Source organism: Schistocerca americana, chromosome 4 (assembly GCF_021461395.2).
Source record: "Schistocerca americana isolate TAMUIC-IGC-003095 chromosome 4, iqSchAmer2.1, whole genome shotgun sequence".
NCBI classification, from domain to species: Eukaryota; Metazoa; Arthropoda; class Insecta; order Orthoptera; family Acrididae; genus Schistocerca; species Schistocerca americana.
In genome coordinates this window covers 330,851,398-330,867,094 of record NC_060122.1, presented here as the reverse complement: position 1 = coordinate 330,867,094, position 15,697 = coordinate 330,851,398, and the positions used below count along the sequence as shown (strand labels likewise).

General features: G+C 41.2%; 1 protein-coding gene across 1 annotated transcript in view; it reads left to right on the top strand.

The window, feature by feature from the left end:
• LOC124613049 (voltage-dependent calcium channel subunit alpha-2/delta-3) overlaps positions 1-15,697 on the top strand; it is a 622,965-nt gene that overhangs the window by 482,606 nt on the left and 124,662 nt on the right. Inside the window, exon 18 of the mRNA XM_047141624.1 lies at positions 15,433-15,465. Within this exon, the coding sequence (XP_046997580.1) occupies positions 15,433-15,465 (33 nt within the window). The remainder of the gene's footprint in view (positions 1-15,432; positions 15,466-15,697) is intronic.

Sequence of the window (15,697 nt, the reverse complement as noted above, 5' to 3'; positions counted from 1 at the left end):
TTGACCATAGTATCCGGCTGCCGAGGCCAGACTGCGAGCAGCAGCACATAATAGGAGAAACACTCTTGGTGTTGGGAAGGAGGAAGATGGGGTGCGGAGGGATATTGGGGTAGGTGTGGGTGGGGCATTGGTAAAGTGCTATTTGTGGGAGCACACAGGGATAAGATGGAAAGAGAGTAGGGCAGCTAGGTCCATTTGGCAGTTTGGAGGGGGGCGGGGGGGTAGCAGTGGAAAAGGAGAGAAGTAAAAAGACTAGGTGTGTTACTGGAACAGAGGGTTGTTCAGTGCTGGAATGGGAACAAGGAAGGGGATAGGTGGGAAAGGACAATGACTAATGAAGATTGAGGCCAGGAGGGTTATAGGAACACAGAGTTCCCAACTGCACTATTCTGAAAAATTGATGTTGGTAGGAAGGATCTAGGTGGCACAGGCTGTGAAACAGTCATTGAAATGAAGAATTTCGTGTTGGGCAGTGTGTTCAGCAACTGGGTAGTCCAGCTTTTTCTTGGCCACAGTTTGTCAGTGGCCATTCCTGCAGACAGATAGCTTGTTACTTGTCATGACCATGCAGAATGCTGTACAGTGGTTGAAGCTTAGCTTGTAGATCAGATGACTGGTTTCAGAGGTGGCCCTGCCTTTGATGGGACATGTGATATTTGTGACTGGAGTGGGTGGTGTTGGGCTGATGTATGGGACAGGTCTTGCAGTTAGATCTAGTACAGGGATGTGAGTCATGAGACAAGGGTATGGGAGCAGGGGCTGTGTATGGATGGTTGAGGATTTTGTATAGATTCAGTGGGCAGTGGAATACCATTGTGGGAGGGGTGGGATGGATAGTGGGTAAGACAGTCGTCATTTCAGGTCATGGCGAGAGGTAGTCGAACCCTGGTGTAGAATGTGATTAGTTGCTCCAGTCTTGCATGATACTGAATCACAAGGGTAATGCTCCTCTGTGGCCAGATAGTGGGACTCTGGGAGGTGGTGGATGGTTGGAGAGATAAGGCATGGGAGATCTGTTTTTATACCAGATTAGGTGGGTAATTACAGTCTGTGAAGGCTTCAGTGAGAACTTTAGTATATTTAGAGAGGGACTGGTCATCACTGCAGATGACTAGGCTGGATGGAAGGGACTTTATGGTATGGAATGGGTGGCAGCTGTCAAAGTGGAGGTACTGCTAGTGGTTGGTAGGTTTGATATGGATGGAGGTACTTACGTAGCCATTTGTCATGTGGAGGTTAACACTGAGGAAAGTGGCTTGTTGGGTTGAGGAGGATCAGGTGAAGCAGTTGGAGGAGAAGGTGTTGAGGTTCTGGAGGAATGTGGACAGGGTGTCTTCACCCTCAATCCAGATCATGAGGATGTCATCAATGAACCTGAACAGGTGAAGGGCTTGGGATTCTGGGTGGTTGGAAAGGATTTCTCTATATGGCCCATGAATAGATTGGCATAGGATGGTGACATGCGGGTGTCCAATGCCATACCCTGGCTTTGTTTGTAGATGAGAAGGGAAAGTAGATAAACGAGAAGTAATTGTGTGGTAATAGGCTGAATGTATTGGTCTATGAGAGCAGAGGTTCTTTCTGTGGGGATACAGTAAATGGCTACAGTGGGGTGTAGAGGGCAGTTGGGTTTATGGGCATTAGAAAAAATATGGAAGGTAGTATTGTGGGGAGTGACAGGTGTGAGGAGAAAGTTGGACTCTGGGGAGAGTTATGGAATGGGCCTAAGGATTTGAGGGGAGCCTGGATACCATTCTTTGTTTCTGGAATGGCCTTTCCGCTACTGAACAACCTTTACTAGTGCTCGATGGGTTCCAAACCTACAACCTCCTTCCTAGTTACCATGACCAACTATACCCTCACCCACAATTACTTCTCCTTTGAAGGCATCACATACAAATAAAACTGGACATGGCAATGGGTGCCTGCATGGCATCATCCTATGTCAACCTATTCATGGACCATATAGAGCAACACTTTCTAACTAGCCAGAATCCAAAACCCCTCACCTGGTTCAGATTCATCGATTACGTTTTCGTGGTCTGGATCAAGGGTGAGAACATCCTATCTACATTCTTCCAGAATCTCAACATGTTTTCCCCCAACCACTTCACCTGGTCCTCCTCAACCAAACAAGCCATCTTCCTTGATGTTGACCTCTGCCTCAAAGATGGCTACATCAGAATCTCCATCCATATCAAACCTACTAACGACCAGCAATTCCTCCACTTTGACAACTTCCACCTATACCATACCAAGAAGTCTTGTCCATCCAGCCTAGCCATCCATGGCCACCGTATCTGTAGTGGTGAACAGACCGTCTCAAAATGCACCAAGGATCCCACTGAGGCCATCACAGACTGTAATAACCCACCCAACCTTGTTCAAAAACAGATCTCCCATGCCTTATTTCTCCAGTCACACACCATCTCCCAAAGTCCCACCATCCAACCAGAGAGTGGCATTCCCCTCATGACTCACTACCAGCCAGTACAGGCGCAGCTGAATCACATTCTTTGCGAGGGTTTCAACTGCATCTTGTCATCCCCTGAAATGAGGGATGTCATACCACTATCTGTCCCACCCCTCCCACAATGGCACTCCATCGCCCACCGAACGTATACAATATCGTAGTCCATTCCTACACAGCCCCTGCTTCCAACTCCTTGCCTCATGGCTCATATACCTATAATAGATCTTGATGCGAGACCTGTCCCATACGTCCTCCCATCACCACCTACTCCAGTCTGCACCAGCATCACCTATCCCATCAATGGCAGGGCTACCTGTGAAGCCAATCACGTGAGCTACAAGCTAAACTGTAATCTCTGTGCAGCATTCTACATGGGCATGACAACCAACAAGCTTTCTGTCAGTATGAATGGCCACCAACAAACTGAGGCCAAGAAACAGCTGGACCAACCAGTTGTTGAACACACTGCTCAAAATTAAGTTCTTCATTTCAGTGACTGCTTCACAGCCTGTGCCACCTGGATCCTTCCTACCAACATAAGCTTTTCAGAACTGCACAGTTGGGAACTCTCCCTGCGATATATCATACATTACCATAACCCTCCTGGCCTCGATCTTCTTTAGTCATTGTCCTTTACCCACCCATCCCCTTCCCGTCCCCATTAAGCACTACACAGGCCTCTGTTCCATAAACACACCCACATTCGTTTTACTTCACAACTTTTCTACTGTCCACTCCCCCTCCCTCTGCTTCCATCTAACGTCCCGATTGCACCTAGCTGCCTCATTCTCCCACTTCATCCCTGTATGCTCCCACTAGCAGTACTTTACCATCCTCCTCCCCTACTCAGCTATCCCTCTTCCTCCTCAATCCAGCCTCCTCCTTACTGTCACTACCTCATCACACGCTGCTGCTCGTAGTTGGGCCTCGGCAGTCAGAGAGAGGTTATGTGTGCCTGAGTTGCATGTTGTGGTTTGTGTGTGTGTGTGTGTGTGTGTGTGTGTGTGTGTGTGTTTTGTCTAATTCCGATGAAGACCTTTTTGGCCAAAAACTTACTTGTTTGACAGTCATTTTGTTGTGCTTGTCTGCAACTGAACCTCTCTGCTATATGGTGAGTATCAATCTGTCCTTTTCATAATAATGTCATTATTCCATCCTGGATTTTCCATTGTTTGTTTTCTTTGTTCTTGTATTTATTTTTTTTATGTTTGTATTTCTTTCTGTTGTGAGGTTTTGGATGCTGTCACATGAGTTAAACCTGTGAGGCAGTGAAAAGAATTAAAGGTGGAGAGAGGGAGAGGGAGGTTGAGGGGGGAAGGAAAGGGGAGCAACTATTGATGTCAGCTGCCATCCGGACTTTATGCAGAAAAAATGTGTGCCGGAGCAGGTTCAAAACCCAGAATCTTCTGCTAACTCGGTAGTTGGTTGAACCAATGTGCCATCCAAACACAGAGTTTATTACTGTTGCTCACAGTATCCTGGCATGCCTCCTGGCCAACCCACATTCTCACCTAGCATCACCTATCTGCTGTCCCTGTCCCCGTCTTCCTGCTGTGCCTGTCCCCATCCTCCATGCTCGCTACTTTGAGATTCCCGCAGAAGGTTGAATGTAATTGTGCATCCACACTGAAAGTTGGACATACACCATGAGGAGTCTGCAACTGTGTTATTTGTTATATAAATTGAAGGTGGATAGGGCACAAAGGAAAGGAAAGAAAAAGAAAAAGAAGGAACTATTGAGGCCAGCTGCTCAGTGGCAATGAATCCACCGCCTTCAGTGCAGATCCACAATTACGTTTGACCTCGAAAGTAGCTCAAATGAAGGACATGTACAAGGACTGAGGATAGGTGGCACTAGGTTGGAATGTGGGTTGACTGGTAGGCATGCTGGTATAGTCTACACAATTGTAATGAACTCTCTGTCTGGATGGCACAGTGGTTAATGCAACAGCCTAGTAAGTAGAAGATCCTGGGTTCCTATCCTGATCCAGCACACGTTTTCACTCATTGCCACTGATTCCACATAAAGTCCTGAGGCACCTAACATTAGTAGTTCTTACTCTTTCCTTTCATTTCTCCCCACTCCTCCTTCAACTTACATAATATATACAACAGCTGCAGATTCCGCGTGGAGTCTGTATTTTTGGACATGACTGAAAGAAGAGACATCATGCATTCACTTAATAAGAAGACTATCAAGAAACGTGGGCCAGCCTGTCGGAGTAAATGCTCTGACCACCCATTCAGGACTGCAAAATGCTCCCTTTAAAGTCGTGGCTCTTGCTATGTTGCTTAGGTAACTTTGTGGTCTATTATTGGGAATTTATCCAGGACATGTAAGATATTAGTATCAATTTGGAAACATGTGGCCTAATGTTTGTCAAATTCATAATTGTTGACCATGGATAACCAGATCAATATGTCACCATTGGTATGTTGAGCAGTGGGCATACAGTGAGTAGTGATGGTTTGCTAAATTGTAAGACCCATTGCACTGTCTTTGCCTGTAGCTATGACAAGCAGCTGAATCAGGAAAACAGCAGCTGTTGATCAGTAATTTGGTAGAATTTGGTATGATGAAGATATAAATGGTACTTCCTGACTATGTAAATTAAAATTATGGTTTCTTTTCCAAACTGCAGATAGTTTGGCTGAGTTCCTGATAATGCACTGATCGGCCAGAACATTATGACTGCCAATTCCTGCTGTCACTATAAACCCATCCAGGCACTAGCAGTATCACCTGGTGAGGAATGACAGATAGTCAGTCACATGCATGGTGCGCGTGGTATCAGTGAGCATGCTGTTTGTGTGTAGACTGGGGAAGATCCATGATCTGTGAGAGTTTGACCAAAAGTGGATTGTGATGGACCAGATACTCACCATGAGCATTTCAGAAACTGCATGACATGTAGGTGTTTGTGGAGTTCTGCAGTATGTCTTCAGTATGTGGAGTTCTGTGGTGAATGTCTTCAGTACGTGGAGTTCTGTGGTGAATGTCTTCAGTACGTGGCAAAACCAAGGTGAAACCACATCCAGACCTTGTGGGATTGGCTGGCCACCCCTCATTACAGATGTTGGACGTAATAGGCTGGGCAGACCGGTAAAACAGGAAGTCATTGAACTGTGGTGGAACTAACATTAGACTTTCATGCTGGACAGAGTACAAGTGTGTCTCAACACACAGTGCACCAAACACTTGTAACGAAGGGCCTCTGCAGACAATGACCCACACATGTGCCAGTGTTAACACCACAACATCAGCAACTATGACTGAATTGGGCATGTGGCCATTGGCACTGGATGTTGGTGCAGTGGCATGGTCTGCTGAATCTTGATACCATCTTCATCATGCCAATGGGAGGGCATGAATGTGTCATCTTTCAGGGAAATGGGTCCATGACACCTGTACGGTGGGATGGAGACCAGCCACTGGTGGCTCTATTATACTCTGGGGAACATTCAAGTGGGCATCCATGGGTCCAGTGGAGCTCTTGCATGGCCAAGGACTATGTTACAGTGGTTGCAGACAGTGGACACCCCTTCATGACAATCATATTTCCCAATGGCACTGGCATTTTTCAACACGATAATGTGCCATGTCACGTGGCCGGGAATGTGATGGAGTTGTTTGAGGAACACAGTGGTGAGTTCCAATTGATGTGCTGGTCCCCACCCCTTGCCAGAGCAGAACCTGGTTGAAAACATCTGGGATGTGATTCAACGTGGTGTGTGTAGATGCAGTGCCAACTCGCTCCAGCAACCAACCAAGGCCCCACTGCTGCCATGTCATGAAGGGTTGTCGCTGTTATCCGTGACAAAGGTGGACATACCAGCTATTAGGTAGGATGTCATAATGTTCTGTTGAACAGTGTATTTTAGATGTGAAGACAATTTGCTGTTCCAGCTGCTGGTTTTTTGTTTCTGCAATAAGACCACCAGTCCTATGCTGGGTGGCATCATTAGAGCATTTGACCTTTTTACCCAGAGGGTACGAGTGGTTTTGATAATGGTTGGACGTGAGTTACTGCTTTAAATGCAAGAAAACCTTTCAGGCTACCAATGAAAAAATTGATGATTTTTTTTCCTTTATTTTATTTGTATGTTTGCAATATGAACTGTTTTGCAGGGGAAATGTGCATGATAATTCACTTTTCCAGAAATTATTTTTGTTCTTTGATATTTTTTTGGAGGCAGTATAGGAACTATAGGCTGTGTGCAGACATAGGGAGGAATCTCCTTTTTCTTAGTGCAGGCTGACAATTCTTGAACTACATGAAAAAATGTAAATTGATTCAAACTAGGACATGAACAAACTTTATTCAATATGTAAACATCACCCTAGATATTCGGACTTAGGTTATGACATGTTTGATACACATGTCATCATTGGCGATGATGTGGAGCAGACAAATAGAGAAATTCTGCATGATCCGCTGAAGTGTCAGAACATCAATGCTTCTGATGACCTCTTGAATTGCTGTTTGCAGCTCAGCAATGGTTTTATTCTGTACACCTTATCTTTAATGTAGCCCCACAAAAAGGAGTCGCATGTGTTCAGATCTGGAAAATACGGCAGCCAATTGAAGCCCATGCTAGTGGCCTCTGGGTACCCCAGAGCCAGAATGCAGTCCCCAGAGTGCTCCTCCAGGACATCAAACACTCTCCTGCTTCAGCTGGGTCAAGCTCTGTCTTGCTTGAACCACATCTTGTCGAAATCAGTGTCAGTTTGGATAACTGGGATGAAATCATTTTCTAAAACCTTCATATAGCATTGGTAATCACTGTGCCATCAAGGAATATCACACTGATTATTCTACAACTGGACAGTGCACACCACACAGTCACCTGTTGAGGATGAAGAGACTTTTTGATCATGAAATGTGGATTTTCAGTCCCCCAAATGTGTCAGTTTTGCCAATTGACAAACTCATCCAAATGAAAGTGGGCTTCATCACTAAACCAAACCATATTCACGTCAAAGTCCTGTTCATCAATTCTGTGGACAACAGTGTTGGTGAAACACAACCACTGCTCCATGGCCCTGGGGCTTAATGGCTAATGGGTTTCAATTTTGTATGGGAAGAGTTGCAGGTTTTCAACAACAATTTGTCACAGTGTCTCCCAGTTGATTCCCACCTTTTGTGCAGCACGTCTGATCATTTTTCTGGGGCTGGTTTGAAACACAGCATTTGTCTTCTCGATGTTTTCAGGCGTTTTCACCCTTTTTGTATGACCAGCATTGCCAACACTGTCTTCATGGATACTACCCATTCTCTCAAACTTACTTATCAAATTCTTGGTTATTAGTGCACCTGGAAATTGGTCACAAACTTCCTTTGAGCCCCAGTTGGGCTGTTATTGCCCACTTTGTAGGCCTCCACAAGTGTTATATGCTCAGGCAAGCTGCACCATGACTTTTCATGTGCAAATGGCCGATAACAGCAAGATGCGTGCACATGCACATGCTACTTTCCATGATGCTTCACGGTGAATTGTGCAGTTTGAATCTCCTAACCCAAACTGTTCAGAAGTTATGATGATTGTATTTCATATTGTTCAATAATTGTCATCATGTTACACGTTTGCATGAAGGAAACTATATTTATCTAATTTACATTGCAGGTCATCAGTGTTGCTTGAAGAGCATTGCTAGATTTCTTAAATGCTGTTCTCACTCTGATCCTATTGTAATGATATCATCAACGTAATGTGCACGCTATGTAATGCCTTGAATTAGCTGCTCTGAGTATCTCCAAAATAAGGTGGGGAGATCAAAATTGTAATCTGTTGTATTTGTTCTGTACAAATGACGTATGTCACAAAATCTTGTTGGAAGTAAATGTCAGCCAAATCAATTTTTGAAAAAAATCTCACCATCCACCAGTTTAGATCCAATTCCTTCTGCCACTGCGTGGGATGTGAATGTATGAGTATACGTGACTGAGCATTTACTGCAGCTTTCAAATCATTGTATAATCTTATAGTTCAATTTGTTTATGGTGACCTCTGGGGCTGCCCACTGACTGAATTTAATAGGTGGGATTATTTCTAATACTTTTAATCTGTTGGGTGAACAGAGAAGTTTTATGCACAGTCAGCTGCTTGTAATTACTGTCCAAATCATTGGAGGAATTGAACTAGGTACAAGATATATTTGTTCTTTGTTTTATAACTCAAATAAAAAAAAAGCATCTGAAAGAAATTATGTTAACACTTCTGGAAGGCTACTTGACCTCAAAGTGGAATTATTTGTTGGCTGTAGGTTAGAGCTTGGTGTTGTTCTTGTGGTGTAGGTTACAGCTTGGTGCTGTTCCCATAATTGTTTTAAACTTTCCTGCATATACTTGTTAATGTATGCCACTGGAATACAATCAGTTGTGTATGCCTGATTTCTGGGTACTTATTCCAAGTTTGTATACCTTGACTATCATGCTATGCATTCCTGTGCTTGACATGTGATATTTGTCACATATTTACAAGGATGTTGTGTGCTTATCCATCTGGGCTCTTGAAAAGGAGCAAATACTCGAAAGTCAGCAGCAGTGCATAGTAAAGTACTCATTTCAACTAACTGTCTAATGGAAATGATGTCTTTCTTTGAAATATTCTCAAGCAAACTAACAAACAGAAAACTAATCCATTGATTAAGGATTAAGTTTTAACTGCGCAGCTATTTAAGTGATAGCTGCTGCTTCACAGTATCCTACACAGGATTTGTGCTAACTCCAGAAGTTTGACTAACAGTAAGCTTATTGTGCTGTCTTCTTTGCTTAAAACTCTATCAGGCTTAATTACTTGTGAGGCCCTTCTCTTTCCTTATGATAACCAATGTTTTCCAGAGACTAACAGTTTTATTTATTTTTTCTAATTACTAATCCCATATTTGTTTAATTGTTAGTGAATCTTCTCCAAACTGTTCATAACACTTTTTATGGGGTTTGTATATTGTATGTAAATATTTTAAACCTAAAGTCTTGTGATGGGGTGTCAAGATGGCTTGTAGAGGGCAAGTGATTCTACACTGGAGATGAATATGGGTGCAGCAGAAGAAGGCAGTCCATGGATACAAATACCCTTTATTGTACATTATTTATATCAAGTGTTCACTGATACTGTATCAAGCTCTTTGCATGTCTTGTGTTACTGAGTCTATAGCAGAGCTGATGCTGGAAATTGTTGTCATCCCAGTGAAGGTGGTCAAGTGACAGTAGGGTGATCCAGTGCTCTGAACTCCACACCGGATGATCAATAGCTATGACTGGCTGCATTAGACTTCAGTGGCATAGGGCTGGTGGGACTTTGGTTCAAGCCTCAGAACATGGGGAGGCGTTTGGTTCCTGCTGAGTTGATCCGCATGGGTGCAAAGTGCAGGGCTGCCAAGAGATTTGGCAGTCAGGCAGTAGTCAAGGGTTCAAGGCTTGGTGACAGTGCTGGCAACTGTCATAGGTGCATCATTCTCTTTACAGCAGTGTCCAACACAGGTGGGCATCATAATGTAGATCAGCTGTCTGATGCTGACTTGCTGGCCCCAGGGAGTTATAAATTCTGCTGTTATAAGACTGATTATGTGGATGTGGTAGCACTGCTGCATTCTTCGATCACGGATCTGATTGTTGCCATGTCAGAGTGGTGATGCAGCTTTTGGCTTAGGGTAATCTTTTTTCATTAGTCATTAACTGCAGTGGTATGTGCCCAGAACATGTTACTGTGGTTATAAGCACTGTTTGGTTCATTACAGTACTTATTTATGTATGCATTTATTTCATGTGCCAAGAATAGTGTCTTCAGGCCCTCTTTTACGTCTCACCAATGTCTTTTGTTAGTTAACAGTACGGTGTACACAATACTTGAGCTGTACACAATAATAATTGACACAGTAATGAATGTGTGGTTTATTAAAATTGTAATAAGTAATTTCCTCATGACATTCTTGTTAAAGTGAGTAGTGGCACACTAACAGAAGTGCATGACAGCAGTACATAAAGAATCAAATCCGGAGAAGAAGGTTACTGGACTGGGAAATAGAGGGAAATAATGGAGCAAGGTTAGCAGTTGACATGAAAAAAGAAAATAGAAATAGCTAGGCTTGAGAGAAGATGTATAGTGTTGACAATGAAACATGAATAATGGTTCACTGTTAAACAGGTGGGATGTACTGAAAGGGATTCCTTGCCAGTTGTAATAGATGAAGCTTTAATCGCCTTTTAAATACAGAACGGTATTGAATGATACATTGGTTACTGGTTAATTTGTTGTAGAGTTGTATGACTGAAATGGGAAGGGAGATGGAAAATATTTACCATTATGCGTAGGTATGACCAAGGTGCTGGATGTTTCAGATCTTCATTTGCAGCTATGAAATAATGATAGGTATTTGATTTTTTAGGAGAGGTGTTAATGAGTCGAACGACTAAGAACCTGACGTACAAAATAGAGCATGTGAAGGTCACGTCCAGTTATGTCCAATGTAAATGAGTTTGTGAAGGACTGACATGTATATATCTTATAAAGTCATTCAAGGCTATCTCAAGTGGTCTTGAGTTTTCACTATTTGTGCGATATTGAACTACATCACAGTAGTAAATATGTAATAGTACTACTGTCTCAACTAGTTATTGTCTTACATAGGCAGAAATATTTTTCTAAACTTTTGGATTGCATGTAATCAAGAGAGAGGTTTGCTACATGCTCTGATAATAAGTTCATCCCGGGTTAGTTGCTCATACAAAACTAGACTGAGATTTTATTTTTAATAAGGCAATTGGACACCATCAAGGAGTATAGGAGGAACTGTTTCATGAAAATGTTGTGGATCAACTTTCATTTCAGTAGGAGGATAACCTGTGACTTCTTTGGGTTTAGTTTAAGCTCCAGGTTTTCTGCCCACTGTGATTCTGAATGAAGTTCAACATTCATGCTTGATATGGTATAAGTAATGTTTTTTGGACTGGTGCGTTGATAAAAGTGGATATCACTCATTAATATCAGTTTTTAAGATATCTGTTGTATCAAAGTATTGCACTGTTGAGGAATTCAGCTATTTCTTTTCCATTAATAATGTAGTGAAATAAACTCTGTCAAAATGGTCTCTTCACTCCTTTACATGGCATGTTTGATGTTGTCAGTCACTTTAGTTAATGCAGTGGCTGTGTCACAGTGTTTTATAAGTTTTAAAGCAGACCAAATGTATTCCAAGACCTTCAATATTGCAGGTAATATGCTGATCAGCCTCCTGTCACCTAGTGATTTTGATGCTTTCTACTTGGTGAAATTTGTACCACTAATTTGAAAGATTGAAGGTGTCCGTAAGCATTGGAATAATAATTTGGGCACCAATACCTATGATCTTTCCATATTCCATTATTACATATTGCTACAAAAGAGTCTTGCAATTGATTTCTATACGGTGTGTGTAAGTAACACATTTACTTATGAAGAAGAACAGGGGGGGGGGGGGGGGGGGGGGGGGGGGGAGGGGCACAAAACAATGCACCATGAAGGATTTATGTAAATTGGTAACAAATTAATATTCATACAGATATCGATAGAACATGGAAAATTGTATACTTCAGTGGCCGATGGATGAATGAGTGACGCTGCAGCACATTTTCACCATGCAGTTGGCAAGGATATTAAACATGAGACATGTTAATACCAGGACACAAAGTCATTGTGAATTTCATTTTGTGTATTCAGTTGGACAGTAACTATGCCTGACAGACAGGCACATGAACAATATACGTAGATGTCAGCATTTGAGAGAGGATGTGTAGTTGAGCTCAAAGAAGCTGGTGAAGTAATTGGCAAGACTCCACTTGAATAGGAGTGATGACACAATTCAGGGATTTTGGGAGGTATGGTTGAACAATGGCCAAACAAAGCATCTTGAACCATTGACCTAGAGGGACAGCAGAACGTGAGGACCAAGAAATTGTCAGAGAGCACTCAGAGCCACAGGTTCATCATAATCATTAATCCCAATTGCAAATGGCACTTCAATGATCATAAGGACCATTAATGGGCAGCTCACAGAAGACCCTTGCACTAACTGCCATTGCCCTCTGTACATCAAGAAGTCTGTTTGCAGGGGTTCGGGCTCATTTGCCCTAGACTCTCATTGACTGGGGTACGATTGTCTTCAGTGATGAATTCCACTTCGAATTGAGCCTTGATGACCAGCAATGACATGTCTGGAGATGCTGTGCAGCAATGACATATCTGGAGATGCCGTGGACAGCGATGGGATACCAACCTGACTGTCACTCTCCATATGGCTCAACAACTGGGAGTGATAGTGTGGGGTGCCATTTCATTTTATAACTGGATCCCTTTGGTTGTTACCCGCAGCACTCTTACAGCACAGTGGTATGCTGTCACTATTCTATGCCCTGTTTTTCCCTTCATAGCAAGCCATCCTGGTCTTACATTTCAGCAAACTAATGCCCACCCACACATGGTGAGACTTTCTAGTGCTTGTATTCATGTTAGCCAAACCCTATCTAGGTCCCTGAATCTCTCCCCAGTTGAGTGTGTTTGGGGCATTACAGGGAGAACCCTCCAAACAGCTTGCAATTTTGACAATATAATCCATCAGTTGGACAGAATTTGACATGATATCCCTCAGAAGAACATCCAATAACTCTGCCAATTAATGTCAAGCGAAATAACTGCTTATGTAGGGGGCAGAACCAGACCAATGTGTTATTCACTTTCTCAGTTTGTGAAGCTCTTTCTCTTGAATAAATCAACCAATTTTCCTGAAGTTATAATTATTTGTGTGTCTGTACATGTACAGCAGATGTACCAATTTCTGCCCCATTCAGGTCCTGAAGCTATGCAGCAGGATTTGACTTGCTGCATATAATAGAATGGGCATGCCTGATTTTGTGGTCACATTTGCTTTGCGTTACTTTGCTCTGTAGTCTCCTATATACAAAGTTCAGATACTGAGTTTTATCTGATGCTTCTATGTGAAGCATCTCATTTATTCATTATCTGGTGTGGCTTCATAGTAAACCATGGAGCAGGATTTCACTTTATTTTGAATGTTGAGGAGTGTGTTTTGCATATGACAGCTCATTTCTTATATCACACCATTGGACTCTGTGACTGACCTGATTTAAGTTTCTGTATATTTTTAGACGAGACTTCGTTGGTAGAACAGGTTGTAAAACTCATAAAAATGCACTGTTAGTAAGTGTATGTCGACATGAAAGACAAACAGCTCTGAGGCATGTCTCATCCTGTCCACGTCCAATGAGACCTGCTCTATTGCTAGTACCAGCTGCCTGCACGTGAGACAATGTCCTGTGTTCACTGCATTAGACATTCTTCAGCAATAACCAAGGTTAAGGCTATCCAAGGTGTACATATTGGTAAATAAATACAAGAAATACTTAGGACTATAGTTCCTGTAGTCTCTTCAAAGGGAAACTGAAACAAGCTGTATAAACAAGTTCTAATTTGTTCATAATTAATACAAGCACTTATACCAATCCTAGAACACAAAAACCTTATACTTTGTGTGTGTTAATCAGACACAATATGTTATTGTACATTATTCCTTTACAGAAAGTATTTATCCCAAATTAGCTTGTAGATCTCTCCATTTTTAATTAATGTATACACCTGTATTATCAAGAGGCTAAAGGCTTTCAGATTTGCAATTTCAAACAAATTCTTAGAATAAGCACCATAAAAAAACACTATAGAATAAAACATGTAGTATAAAACAATTAAAAAATAAAACAATTTTCAACCTTTATACATACCTCATCGTTACCTAAAGTCTAAAATTTTTGTAATGGAATTTGTACATGTATAGTAATGTTCCTTTTGCTGTGAAGACAAGGTAAAAAAAGTTGTACACAAGGCTGAGGTTAAGTCTTGAAGTCTGTGGTGGGCTTAATTTTTGGGAGATCAATCCTCAAATTTTTGCCAGCAGTGTGTACATTTGTGTGCTTATTAAACTCCATTGTCTGTCATAAAATGTTATATGTGATTCCAGTTTTAAGAAATTTAAATTATGATTGTAGTGGTAGTAAAATGTTATTGTGTTTAGAACATTGTATGTATTGACAATATTTCCACATAATATAACAATTAATTATTTATATACACCTCTTTCAATCACCTGAATTGATTCACTACCAGAAATAACTTTAGTTACTTGAGATATCTCATTGTTTCATTCTCAAAAGGTTTCAGTGGTCTCAGAATAACTGTTTCCACTTTCATGCTCTACTTTGGTCCCATTTTTCTATATTTAATTTTACTGCATTCAAGGATCCCTAATTCCTCATGAATTTACACTGTAAAGATTAAGATGAAACCAAAAACAGACTAATTTTTAATGTTTTTAACCTGTGCTATAATGTAAGATATTTAAAACTTTGCTTGTCTGATTTCATGAATTTGTAGACAACAAACATAACTTAAGTGAAAACGTACAGTTTTACAAGAAATTTATGTTTTCTCTCTTTCTCAAAGACACACTGACTATACTTAGAAAACTAAACTTTCGCATTAGTTCACATATGCGAGTTCATCCATAAATAAATATGTATACACACATCTTACATGGAACTTACATGCCAAATATATCAACTTTCATCATATTTGAAAGAAAACATACACAATTACATGCATTAATGTATGATAACACCAATAGTTTCATAAACCTAATAATGCCATTGTGTCTAAAATATATGCCATGTGAGATTCAAGAGCCAAAGAATTTCCATATTAGGCATCTAGGTTTTCTTTATGGATGACCTCACCTCATGTCATGGTATTAATATCATTTTAACTGCTGGAGACCAGTCTACTTGTGAATGTGTTTCTGTTTCAGTTTCCTTCACATTTTAGTATGAAAGGCACACAATTTTAGCAATTGTTCATGTATGTGTATTTGTTCTGCACTAACTGTTAATACCTCCTGTTCTCACCCACTAAAGCCCGTTAGCCATGCTGATGGCTCTACTTCACAGGTAAAGTATAGTTAAGTGAATAATAAATTTGTATATTTTTATTAATTTAGAAATTACTTAAGGTATACAAACTTGGTATTGAAAAGTTTGGTATTTCATTCAGTGCTAAAAAAAATACATAGTGTTGTGTCAGATATTGGACCCAAAAAATCTAATTAGCAATTTAATAGAACATTCTTTAATTTAGAAACATTTAAACAACAATTTTAAAGGTAAATAAAGTTAATTACTG